The sequence below is a fragment of the Leptinotarsa decemlineata genome, unplaced genomic scaffold (assembly GCF_025532065.1).
Source record: "Leptinotarsa decemlineata unplaced genomic scaffold, Ldec_3_MD MMD2_tig00002159_RagTag_RagTag, whole genome shotgun sequence".
In the NCBI taxonomy this organism is placed as follows: domain Eukaryota; kingdom Metazoa; phylum Arthropoda; class Insecta; order Coleoptera; family Chrysomelidae; genus Leptinotarsa; species Leptinotarsa decemlineata.
The window spans coordinates 6,031,320-6,045,270 of NW_027412574.1; the positions used below are offsets into that span (position 1 = coordinate 6,031,320).

At 32.8% G+C, this 13,951-nt stretch overlaps 1 protein-coding gene across 4 annotated transcripts in view; it reads left to right on the top strand.

Moving 5' to 3' along the window:
* The window catches only part of LOC111514403 (WD and tetratricopeptide repeats protein 1), a 50,479-nt gene that overhangs the window by 18,977 nt on the left and 17,551 nt on the right, over window positions 1-13,951 (top strand). For all 4 annotated transcript variants that reach the window (XM_074177131.1, XM_074177129.1, XM_074177132.1 and 1 more), the window contains exons 5-7: window positions 5,621-5,825; window positions 7,077-7,388; window positions 11,750-11,853. In XM_074177131.1, the coding sequence (XP_074033232.1) occupies window positions 5,621-5,825; window positions 7,077-7,388; window positions 11,750-11,853 (621 nt within the window). The remainder of the gene's footprint in view (window positions 1-5,620; window positions 5,826-7,076; window positions 7,389-11,749; window positions 11,854-13,951) is intronic.

Below are 13,951 nucleotides of genomic sequence, written 5' to 3' on the forward strand. Positions count from 1 at the left end.
AGGTATATTTGTTGGACCACAAATTAGAAAACTACTAAATGATCAACAGTTTAATTAAAAATTAAGTAATGTTGAATTAGCTGCGTGGAGTTCTTTCAAAAGAATTGTTTCCGAGTTTTTAGGGAACAAGAAAGTAGAAAATTATGAAAGACTTGCAGAAGAACTACTTGAAAACTACTGCAAAATGGGATGTCACATGTCTCTCAAAATTCCTCCTCCTCCTCGACATTATCCAAAACCAGTTTTGATGTAATATATAACAAAACTGATATAGATGAGAGCTTTCTGGCCTTCATGAATATTATAAGTGATGCTATCGATAAATGTTGTCCGACCAAAAAACACAAATCGTCCACTAGTAACAAACATAACTGGATAACTCCTGAAGTGAAACAGGCCAGTCTTGATTTAAAAAGTATGCATTGGTTATGTAAAAATATAGGCAACGAAGATTCTCGTGCTGCATACAAAAAAGCGAAGAAAGACTATGAATCATTAATAAAAGCTTCAAAGTTGAATTTTTACGAAAATGTAATTAAGAATTCTAACAATAAAAATAGAACAGTTTGGAACCTAGTTAACAAAGAAATGAACAGAAAACAAATCCAAAGAGATATTACTCTCAACTATAATAATAAAGTAATCTCAGACAGAGATCATGTTGCGAACATATTTGGGGACTATTTCTCTTCAGTAGTAGAAAATAGCTTAGCAGACCATTTTGGCGACAATAGATCATCCGTATGCACGGTTTCTGGAATTGAATCGAATACTTTTTTCTTTATGCCCGTTAACGAATGTGAAATTGACGCAGTAATTAACAATCTAAAAAATAAAAAAAGTACAGGAATTGATAATATATCAGTGAGAATTTTAAAAGAAATTAAGTTACACATTTCAAAACATTTAGCTTATTTGTTGAATCTATCAGTCACAAGTGGCAAATTCCCTTCAATTCTAAAAACAGCCATGATCATACCAGTTCATAAGAAGAATGATACATCGGATATTACAAACTATCGCCCCGTGGCCCTGCTTAGCATTTTCTCAAAAATTTTTGAAAAGGTTGTGAATGAGAGAATATTGAGATTTTTATCAAGGTTCAAGATCCTGTCCGATTCTCAACATGGTTTTTGCAAAGGCAAGTCCACTCAATCAGCTACTTGGAGATTCTTAGAAATCATATACGCTTCTTTAGATAGGGGTAAGCATGTTGCAGGAGTATTCTTCGATCTGTCACGTGCGTTCGATTGTTTAAATTTTAAATTCATCGAGAGCAAATTATATAATCTAGGATTTAGAGGGGACTTCCTAGAATGGATCATTGACTTTCTTACAGATCGTAGGATGTTCGTCAAGATTAAAGATATGAAATCAGACTATCACGATATATGTTCTGGAGTTCCTCAAGGCTCTGTGTTAGTTCCGCTGATCTTTCTATTGTTTGTAAATGATCTACCTACTTATTTCACCAGTAATGAACATGCTCTCACTCTTTTCGCAGATGACACGTCTTTAGCTGTATCAGCAGAGAGTCAGGAGGAATTAAAATCAAAAACAGAGGAATTAATATCACTGTTCTTAAATTGGTGTGAAAGGAACAATCTGATTGTAAACTTGACCAAAACAAAATATATCTATTTTAATTTAAAAAACGATCCGAAAAAGCAATCGCTTGCCTTACTAATCAATGGAATGACACTGGCATGCACAAGTTGTACAAAATTCCTTAGCGTTCATGTAGACAACTGTTTGAAGTGGTCTGACCATGTCACAGTTGTTTGTAAAAAAATCAATCAAGGGTATTATGCAATCTCAAGAATTAAGAATTGTATGCCTTTACGCGCCATTTTAGATGTATATTACAGTCTGGTCTATAGCCATCTAAGTTATAATGTGATCCTATGGGGAAACAGTGTTGACAAAGATAGAGTTTTCATTGCTCAAAAAAAAGTCGTTAGGAAATTACTAGGCATCCCTTGGAGGGAATCATGCAAGACATTTTTCATTAGTCATCAAATTTTAACCTTTCCCTGCATCTACATCTTTAAAATACTATTATATGTTCGCGAATGTATAACAGACTGTACTAAGAACTCATTCTATCATAGCTACCCAACTCGATATGCAGAGGGGTTGAGCATTCCTAAACATAAAACTATAAAATTCGAACATTCTCCCAAATATATGGGAATAAAATTATTCAATCGGTTACCAGACCATTTCAAACATATGAACACTGTAGCATTTAAAAAAGCAGTTAAAACATTTCTTCTTTCTAAGGCCTACTATAGTATTGGCGAATTTCTCTCGGACCATCTCGACTGAAAGGGTTCATGCGGCTTTGGCATGACGTATTCAATTTTTATAACTACAATTGTTTTAATTTTTGTTATTCTGACTTATTTGTATAAATTTTTATTGTATTATTTTTATCTACTGATCTACAATTTTATCGTTTGATGTGATTTTTATCTGCTTAATACTGACCTATCCTATACGTTTGTCAACGTCTTTGAGGATGAATAAATATTATTATTATTATTATTATTATAATTCATTTCTTGCACTCCCATTTGAATTTTTTCCCAGAAAATTTAGGTGCTGTCAGTGACGAACAAGGGAAAAAGTTCCACCAAAACATTGTAATAAATGACCGTCGGGTCTGAATTGGCGATCCCTATATAAGTACTACTAATGAATATATAATAATCATCTCAGTTTACTCGCACCAGAAAAATTCACCCCCCTGTATATGGGATCGTTCAGCCAAAGGTTTTTATTTTCTTAATTTAGTTTGGTAGCGTGAGAGTTGCTGCCACCAGATCAGAGAAAGTTTGAAATCCGTCCTGATCACACGGATTGAGAATTAGTAGGCAACTTGGTCAACAGTTGACTTTCCTACCTTCTAATCTTCGCTGAGATATGGCTTGGTTATGCCACCAATTATATCCTCAGAGACTGGATTCGGCCACGGCTTAAATGCGTGGTCTTTTAGGGGTTTGAGGAAATGAAATAATATTAGCAGAGTTTTCACAAACCAACTTTATTGATGAGTAAAGTTGGCAGAATAATCGGATTAACAATAGAAAAAAATTAAATGAACAAAAATTAATACTGAACGTTATTTACACTATATAAAAGAAAAAGAAATAAATAATTATAACCATGAATAAACTATGGGTAAACTACTAAAACAAACTGACAGGAGTGTTCCTTTGAAAATTGAGGTAACTTCACTCAGGGCATAGATATGCCTTGCCTGAATTATACTAGCTATGCTATAAAACCAATTAAAATACAACTCTGAGAAGCTATCAAGAGACCCACTTAATCGCTCCTCTCTGTATAACATAGGAAATTACTATGACCTATAATAACCTAATAAAATGAAAAGGGAACCCGATTCGTAGCTATATTATTATGGTAAATGTTCATTAATACTCTAGGTGCCAAGTCGAAAATATAGTCCACATACGCATGCAATAACATCTACACTATATATCAGAATTGTTTAAAATACGCTCACCAAAATTATCGTAGACGGACTCCCCTGAAAACTCCAACAAAAGCCACTATTTCCCCAAAAACTCTTACCAGGAATTCTAAAAAATCTCTAAATCACTAAATTGAATAAACCCGCGAATACTTCCAAAACCCAATTAGTGTCACTTCTCTAAACAGTGACCTGAAATATCTCAATATTTCAATTCACTCAAAATTTCCTCTAGAATTTCCAGCTACCGTAGGAAATTCAACTGGATTCACCAAATCTCCGCGCACCACTCACTTTACCTCAAATCAACTAAACCTCGATTATTTATCAATTCCAAAACACCTCGCAAAACGGTGACCTGAACTACCTCGTATTTCAGTACCTCCAGAAGTCACTCAGAATTACGTAGGAAGTCCAACCGACCTACTTCTGAGTTCGTATGCTCCTGACTTCTTACCTCAAGTCAGCTAGCCAAATAAAACGCGAATAACTCCCAAATATCGAGATCACTTCTCGAAACCGTATTTCACTCTATTCGAGTATTTCCCAAAACTCTGGAGGAAATTCAACCGGCCTATTTCTGACTTCGTACGCTCCTGACATTTTACTTCAAGTCAGCTAGTCAAATAAACCGCGAATATTCATCGCACTACTGAAATCCCCTCGCGACCCAGTATCTTAAAATCCCTAGTACCTCAGTCCCTTCAATAGCTTTCCCAGCAACCTCCCCAAAGGGGCGAACTGCCCCGAGCAAGAGCCCCTAAACGACCCTGGGGTCCGCGCACGACTGACTTAAATCTTTTCAAAAAACCTCACCACCTTTACTATGTTAGGGGATATAAGTAATGTTATCTCAGAAAATTCTAACCAATCAGAAAGTTTGAAATTGTTTCTAAGACTGGTACTCTTTTCGCCACCTCATGGTCCGGCGAATAAGTCCGCAAGAATTCACGTCTAGTTCCCGACATTTCTAATGTCGTGAGTCTACTACTGATATATAGATGTCACTGCAAGGGTTATTTTTGATATTTTTTTTGCTGTTTCGAATAAAACATGTAGATTAGCCACTTGGGTGGCTTCATTTTATCATGTCGTTAAATTTTGAGTTCATAAGATAAATTGCGATATTTATTATACGTTTGAGTGTTTTCTGACTTTTATTCTAAATGGGGTATACAGACTGGATGACATATTTTCGACCCTTAACGAAAGATAATGAAATGAATTTATGGGGTTGAATGTTACAAAATATCGAATTTCTTAGCATCAAGCAGGTAATTTTAACGACTTTTCCTTTAAATGGCTTGGTTCTGTTGGCCTTAAGGTTATTTCTGAAAGATGATAAGGTTCCCTTTTCATACGAAAACACATGTGTTTTGGTATCTAAAATTCAACGAAAAATATAATGAATCCAACTTATTACAACATATTGACAATGGAGCAACGTTACCAAGACAGATGCAGCAATGATGGGGGATTATTGTTGGTTCCTTATGAGGAAAAACGATAAAACATATAAACGAAAGTCAACATTTGCAAAAAGGTTATGCACAAAAGACTTCATTTGAATGTTTTTTCATGTGTATTGTAAATAAAGTATGTTATCCTCAAAATATATTGTTTTTTTCTTGTTTTGATCTTATATATCCCTATATGTGAAAATTTTTGTATAAAATAAAAACTATAGCTCAAATCTTTACGTGATGGAAAATTTTTGATGTTGAGGTCGCAGTCAGGATGCTTTAAACTCACATGTATAGCCATTATAATATTAGTCGCAATTTTTTTTCTTATTTGTTGGCTAGGATAATTATCTATTATAACTGTTCTATTCTTAAGTTTCAAAGATCTTCATTTTAAGTTTTAGAACTCTTTCAATTGGAAAACTGCGTTTAAGTGGAATAAAGTTTTTAAGAAAGTTTTTCCAAATGAACTTAACTTTCAGCAATTCAAATCAGTACTTTTGCAAGGACACCGCTCTTAGAGCGACTTGAAGATTTTCCTGTAGTGCTTGTGTTTTGTCCATGAAAAAAAAAGTATATTATTATTAAACCATGATGTACTTTATTGTTATCAATGCCGAATGTTTATCAGATATCCTTAATCAATATTAAAATTTTTCAGACAGTATGATTTGAGGGAACCACATGAATGTACAATGACCAACACAAAAGTTTTGTTGGATTTGAGCAGCAATTTTGGTGAAGTGAAATGCATTGCTGTTAACCCTACCAAACCTCATTATATTGCAGTGGGGGTAAACGATTGTTATATTAGACTCTATGATAGAAGGATGTTGAAGCCAAGCACAGTTACTTTTCGTCAAGAGGTAGGTTTGAATTTTCAGTAGTTTGTTTGGACCTCTGATTTCTGTCAACATAATTCATTTTATCTAACATAATATAATTCAAAATAGTACAGTTCATCTAATTTAGGCGAGGCAAGGTTGGTAATCATCGACCTATAGTGCTCGCCATTGACAGTGATGACCTGGCCAATGTTGTTCTCAAATAATTATGGACCGATGACGCCGCCAGCCCAAAATCCACATTAAGTTATGGTGTGCGAAAGGCCGAGCTCTTGTGAGCGACGCGAAATTGACTGCCTCGAATTCTTCTGCACACTGTCACAGACAGCGGCAATATTGCTATTCACAGACAGCGGCGATGTTGCGATTCTTCGACGTACGGATATTGGTCGATCGTTTACTAAACCAGTGGACTCAATTTATCCACCACACTACAAATAGTTCTCTCAGCAGTAGGACGATTATGGCAACCATAAAATGGGAGAAGCGTGCAGCACGTTGCCCGAACAGAACACCCATTTTGTTGAAACAATTTTATTATCTGCACGTGTTGTTGAATGCTATATCCGTTTATGGTGATTTGGTAAAACAGACTGAATAAATGACAACCAATTTGACAGATGTAGCTTCAACAAGATTGGCCGTTATTAATTGTTGAAGTTCGGAAGTCTGTGTCGGGAGACCCTAAAGATTCATTGAATCATTGTATTATTGTTTTTGTTTGGTAATAGCCCCTCACATTAGCCCCTACCATAATAAGAATAATTTTGTCTGAAGAAATGTGTCTCACCAAATAAATTGGAGCTTGAATGGAAAATGTATAGGTACAATTTAGAAGCGATGATATTTTGTCTTCAATTATTTGGCCACCTATCTTTATAGTAATGCCCTCTTGTATTTTATTTTGATAGAATATTTTGAGTAATTTTTGAAACCACTTCTTTACACGTTTTTGTAAATATGATTTCGAAACGATTTTTAATTTCGTTATTTTCCTTTTATCTTGTGTAGGCTAGGTAACTCCTTGGACTGCCTAGACAGTAGTGTGGCTATTCAGAGTTTTGTCAGTAATGTAACTCAGAAGAGTCAATCCATATTCGACTGTATACCTAGTTTGAGGGTTGAATACCTAGTCATTGTCTTAATAATTCTTAATATTATCCTAAAAAAAAATTTGAAGAATCTGAAAATGATTTTCAAGGATATAAAATCAATAGTTAATATTGTTTGTGTATTAGGGTGACACGAAACTGATCTTATCTCATTTTCAAGAGGGTGCATTTTGCCCCTCGATTCCAGGTCAACAACATAGAACCATCTCCAGAAAACGAGCCCGTAGATCCCAACTGTGTGCAGTACTACGCTCCAGGACATTTGGCTATCGAAAACGCCAGAGCAACAAGTTTCAAATTGGCAGCAACGAATGTATCTTTCAATTCGGCTGGTTCAGAAATGTTGGTGAATATGGGTGGAGAACAAATTTATCTTTTTGATATCAACAAATCCAGGCAGATAAGTGATCTTCAAATTCCTAGATGTTCCCCCAAAAAAGAAGAATCGGTGACCTGTAAAAACTGTGCTCAAGTGAGTTGATGAAATATTTCATTATGGTAACTGGTTTTAAAACCTTCCCAAATTGGTTTACAGATTATCGTTTTCCCAATAATAATGAATATTTCACTAGATTACTTTTGTATCCTCTTACTGCCACTGCCATATCTATAACCGATCCATCAGCACATTTAATGGAATCATAATAATTAAAAAAAAACACCTGATTGAAGTTACTGGAATTTTTCAGCACAATAATTTCCCAACGGCGTGCATTGTTCAATCCAAAATCATCTCTAATTACGATAAGCCAATGTGCTTTCCGGTTATTGCCAGGACCTCAATGTATTACCAAATAATTCTTCCAACTGGATTTTGGGAAGATTTAAAAATGATGATAATAATGATTGTTCTTATTGTCAGGAGTGAGTTGATACATAACAAAAGAATACATCAGTTCAGATTCGCTGTGGTTTTTCAAGTAATAGTTACTTCACCGCGATCTCCTATAATAATAATAATAATAATATTTATTCGTTCATAACGATCATAACATGATGACATAGAACAAGTAAATAATAAAAATAAAAAATAAATATGATAAATAAAATGAAATAAAATAAAATAAAATCTAAATATGAACCCCGATTATATGATTGAAATCCTAGGTACATCAAAATTAAATATAATTATGAACTGAGCCACATTTGGTAATTGTGTTGGTATTCTAATGAACCCATGAAGGCATTAACCAATTATACATTACATAGGATCTTTCAAATACTCATCAACAGAGTATTAGGCTTTGTCAATTAAAAGTTGTTTCACATACTGTTTGAATTCTCTCAGCGACATTTCTCTAACATGAGTTGACAATTTATTAAATAATTTGATACCCATATAAAAAGGACTTGATTCGGTCCTGGCCAGTCTGTGAATTGGTATTTCCAATAAAGTTGAATTTCTCTTACTGTATTTGTTTCTATTCAATGGAGCAAACAATTGTCTGTCTGATTTTACAAACATCAGTATCTGGTAAATAAAAATGTAAGGTAAGGTTAAAATTTTTAGGATTTTGAATAGTTCTTTACAGCTCGTGCGTCTACTTACTCTTTGAATATTTCTGACAGCTCTCTTTTGTAAAATAAACACCCTTTGCGCTTCACTAGATAAACCCCAAGCTGATATGCTATATGAGATTAAAGAGTGAACATGTGCATGATAAAACATAAGTAATACAGATTTGTCCACAATTTTATTAAGTTGATACAGGCAATAGCACATTGGTGATATTTTTTTGCACATTTCATGAATGTGATGATTTCACTTACAATCTTCTGAGAGGTTAAGTCCCAAGAATTTAACTGATGTTACTTGTTTTAACGAACCATTTGATGCTTTTAAAAGTAAGCTGTGTTCATACCCTTTTGGTGCAGAACTAAATCTTACAAAAGAGAATTTTTTATCATTGCAAACTAATTTATTTTTGGAGAACCAATCCTGTGCTTTCAATATTTCTATATGAGCAGAGTCAACTGTAGCGGAGATGTTTGGTCCATTTATCAGTAAGGTTGTATCATCTGCATACATCACCTGCAAAATCATTGACATATATTATAAAAAGCAATGGTCCCAGAATAGAACCTTGTGGCACTCCCATGGTATAATTACGGTGAATAGACTTAAACTTGTCTATCTCAACATATTGTGTTCTATTGCCCATTTATATGAAATGCCCCTAAATCCATACTTTTCTAATTTATCTAGTAGGATTTTATGGTTAACCAAATCAAATGCCTTACTAAATGGTTTAACAATATATGTTGAACACTTTTTTAACAGACTAGAGCTAATATCATCATTACCAGTAGTATGTGTAGTTTTTAGATTACTTATTATACGTGTTATGTCTGTTTCTAGAGCAGGTTTGAAGGAAAAAGTGTGAGTTCATATAATGGTTCTTTTATATTGTTCGAAAGTATTGTTGGAATACTATTAAAATACTCAGCAAAATGATTTGTTATTATCTGGGTGTCCTGAACAATATTGTTATCTATATTCAATTGAATGGCATTCGATCTCATCTTTGAATTTTTATTTGTTCCTATTATATTCCAAGCAGTTTTGGCTTTATTTTTAGAGTTGGCAATCAGGCTATTATTATACTTTTTTTTGCTACATTTAACAGATGTTTGTATAGTTTCTTATATTTTTTATAATAGGCTTTGAAATTTTCATTTCCTGTTAGAGTTAGGGCATATATATTCTTCAAATTTTTGCCGGAAATTAGTAAACCTTTTGTTAGCCATGGTTTTTTTTGAGTTAATCTATGTTTTAGTTTCGCAGTTTTCAGAGGAAAAGCAATATCAAAAAGGTGTTTAAAAGTTTGAAAGAAGACCTCAAATTTTTCATTTGCATTTCCTGTACAGTGATACATATCCTCCCAATCTTCATTATGTAATAATGATAAAAAGTACTCAATATTGTTCTGGTTATTAAAATCTCTAAATTGATGCAGGGGTGTTGTTTGAATGGCTCCATCAGAATTAATGTCAATATGAATTAGTTGGGCATTTTGATGATCACTGAGGTAATTATCAACCACCTTGCTATTATATAAACCTATGTCAATATTCGTGCAAATATTATCCAGACAATTACTTGCTCTTGTTGGGGTGTTGATGGTTGATGAGATATTATATGAACTAAGAAGATCTTTTAAGGAGCAGAGGTTTTTGGATTCATCTATAAAATTTATATTGAAATCTCCACACAGTATGAGATTAGGATTTTTATATTTTTCTATTAAGTTCTTAATCGTTTCCTCAAGATTATTTAGAAAAATGTCAAAGATCTCATTTGGACTCCTATAAACTACTATTACTAAAGTATTCAACTTACAATTGTTCAATACACCTAAATTACATCTAATTGCTGTAATTTCAACAGATTTGGTTTTCACTGTTTCGAAATTTATATTATTTCTAACATAATGCAATGATTTTGTTCTACAAGAAAAATTAGCATTTTTAAAACCATCTAATGTAAGAGATGAAACCTGATTGTCACGAGCCCAATGCTCAGACACACAAAATATGTCACACTTGTTTTCTTCTAAAAAAATTTCCAATTCCAGCAATTTGTTACTGATTCCTTGCATATTTTGATGAGCTAAAGTAAAAACCTTTGTGGTGATATAACCGAGAAAGTTTTCATTATTCTGCGGTGGATTTATTATTTTGTCAATTTCTGCATTTGATGTTCTAATTCTTTCTATGCACAGTTCAGGCGTTATTCGCTCACTAGAGGATATAAAAAATGATCTTCTGTGTGTTGTTTTCCTGATTCAGCTTCCTTTAGTTCTGCAGCAAGTGAGTGTTCCCCATATTCTTGAGTCTCATTATCTAGTGATTCCACCTCGCCCGTTCCTAAGTTTATGGGTACATTTGTTATATTCGTTTGCTTTGTTTCTGTATTTTTTAGACAAGAAAACTTAAGATAAATTTACAGATATACCATTTTCCAGTTCTTTTTATATTTTTTTTGTCTCGGTGATAATTCATCTTTTGAAGTACATTATTACACTCTACTACAGTTGAGGTGAAGTTGTTATACAGTACTTCTTTCATGAGAGATATATTACTATTGTATATTGTGCTGTTAATGTATTCCACCATCAGTAAATGGGTCTGAACCAAGGCATGATATAATATTATTTTCAGGTGTTTGCGAATAGTTTTGGTTCATATCACACATCACTTTAGATTCGCTGTAATTTTTTAAGTAATAGTTTTATTCTCCAATCGTAACTTTTTAATTTTTCTCTGTACAGAAAGAGTGTACGTACTTTGAAGTAGTTTGTCGATTTAAACAATTTCGTATCTAAAATAATAAAGGTGAACCTTTCATTTGGGTCAACTCATAAAGAAGAAACCAAGTTGAATAAAGGATAGTTTAGAGCAATTTGAGTCCAAAGATTTTGAAGTTTTTAGTTGCCATATTTAAAGTTATATGTAATGTCTCTGTCAGTATTAGTTGAAATCTTATTTTCACCAGTTTCGTTAAATAAAGGAGTTATCCAGTTTTTATCAAACCTAGAAATGTAGTACTAATGTATATGGTTTCTATATGAAAATTTCTTAACATTTTCTCTTTCAATTTGTTTTTTGTTTTTCTTGCATAATATAATAAGCCCAGGCTAAACCTCGCCCATTTTTGTACACAAAAGAAAAAAAGACGATTCATTATTTACTATTATTATTATGTTCTACAGATTTTTCTGATACTTCAACCCGAGGGACTTATATATTTATTAAAGCCTCTATTACATTATTATTTTTATTCCTATGACGGAGTGTTAGTTGATTAGAAAATAATTATACATTTTTCCAAAGGACGAAAATGGATTTGTCGGGAAACCGAATATGAAATATATTTCTGAAGAAAATTGTGCCTGTTTTTATTTGGAAAAAGCAAATGAATTCCTCGGCAGAAAATGGTAAGCATTTTTTTAAATGAATTTTTTTTATTAAACTAAAGTCATTTTTTCTGGAGAAAAATTAGTTTTTTATCGTCCTTCTTTGGGTATTTTCATCTTCCACCTTTCATAATTCCACATTTGAAAACTCCTCTGACATCTGTCAGATTGGGAAATAAAAATAACCAGCAAAGGAAAAACTGCATGTAAACTTGAATGTTGTCCATTCCTGAAGATGGAGACAGAGTTTAGCCACCGAAACGTTGGGATAAGTATAGCTTCTTTTTTGATAGGCAATATTATTGAATACGATAAGTTACTTATGAATAGAACATTTTTCTTTGTGAGAAATTCTTGAATTTACGCAGTGACTTAAAGGGGTAAACTGAAAAGTTTGCCCTTTCTACATGTGTATGAAGTTCTCCATTACAATTTTCATATTTTTCAGATTGTGGAAGGTGAAAATACCCAAAGAAGGTCAATAGAAAATGTTGTTTGTTGATTTTTTTTTTAAATTGAAAAAGATCCCATAGGCAGAATGCTACTGACATCCACATATGTAGATTGAAATTCTAAATACAAGGTTTCTGTTCAAAATCTCTGTTTAAAATCTGTTTTTCCGTTAATCAACTGTCGCCCCCATACGAACGACAAGTCTCAGAAGTTGAGAAACTTGTGCGAGCTAAGGACTAACGAGGTCTTACCTTTTAACGTATGATTCCTAACACGGTGTAACAAGGTGTACAATAGATTCAGAAAAGAGATCAAAATGCTCCTGGTTCATGGGGTCTATTATACAGTTCTGGAGTATTTTGATGATACTTTTGACTCTTGATACACTTATGAACTAATATTTATTCGCTTAGTATATTCATATTATGGTAATTACCAATTTAGGACGTATGTGTATGTTTAAGTGTATATTTACATGTTTGTTTGTTTACACATTTATTATTATATTTGCATACACAGTTCAAATTTTATACTATCTTTTTTTTTATTATGTCCTCTTGGGATAATAATTATATTAAGTATAAATTGACATGATTGATAGAATGTAATTGGTCTATGAATGAATAAATCCATTTCTGTCTTTATATTTTTCTGTGTTCTATTGTATTTATATTTTTGAACTCGTACTTATTTACTCACGCCCACCTAAGCTTTGTATTTTATATCTTTATTATTTATATTGTTTGTTCAATTCGTTTGTATGTTTTTCAAGAATTTTCTCTAGAAAAATAATTATTATCAACAATAATTATAAGACTTTGTCTATAAGATGTATTTTTCTTCTGACAATGAAGTATATTTGCTTTGAATCTCTAAAACAACAGAACAAACACTTTAGTTTACTATTGATAATTATGGAATGTTGACTTTACCAAATATTTTGCCCAAGTACTATAAGATTAAAGAATAGGATATTGCACCAAAGGGGAAAAGCTATTTACTGACAACCTAAAATTTCAAGAGGTACAAAACGAACAGTTCAGTTTGATCAAGCTAACTGAAAAATCAGTTTATATCCTGATGCGTACTCTTAATGTCAGGACTTGAAGCGGGTGTACAATTACAGTACTAACTTACATCTATAAAATCTAACACTAAGTCTTTATAAAATCTAATACTAACTCACGCAGCTAATAGCATCTCCAAATAATAATAATGGTACACCTGAGGATTTTGGTGATTTGCGCCACCACTTACCCAAATAACTGAGGGATCCTCAGTAGTACGTTATCTTGGAATTCTTTTTATTTTAATATCATTTTTAGTTGCTCTTGTTCATCTAAAAATTTCTTTTAGGAAACTGTTATTTTTTTGATAATGATAATTTTCTCTTTCAATGATTTGTTTTCAGCTGTGAGTATACAGGGCTTTTCATGATGAGCGTTAATTAGCCGTTTCTGACAAACTATTTAACGGATCAACCTGAAAATTTCACAGTATGCATAAATCAATATGACCTACACGCCTAAAATATTTCAGACGAAGCGGCGTTGTCGCTTCTACTATAAAGTAGCGGCTTCTTTGATTTTTCAAATGGAACACCCCGTATATAATATCATATTATGATTCATTATCACTTTGTCAACAAATTCACGTACTATTTCCC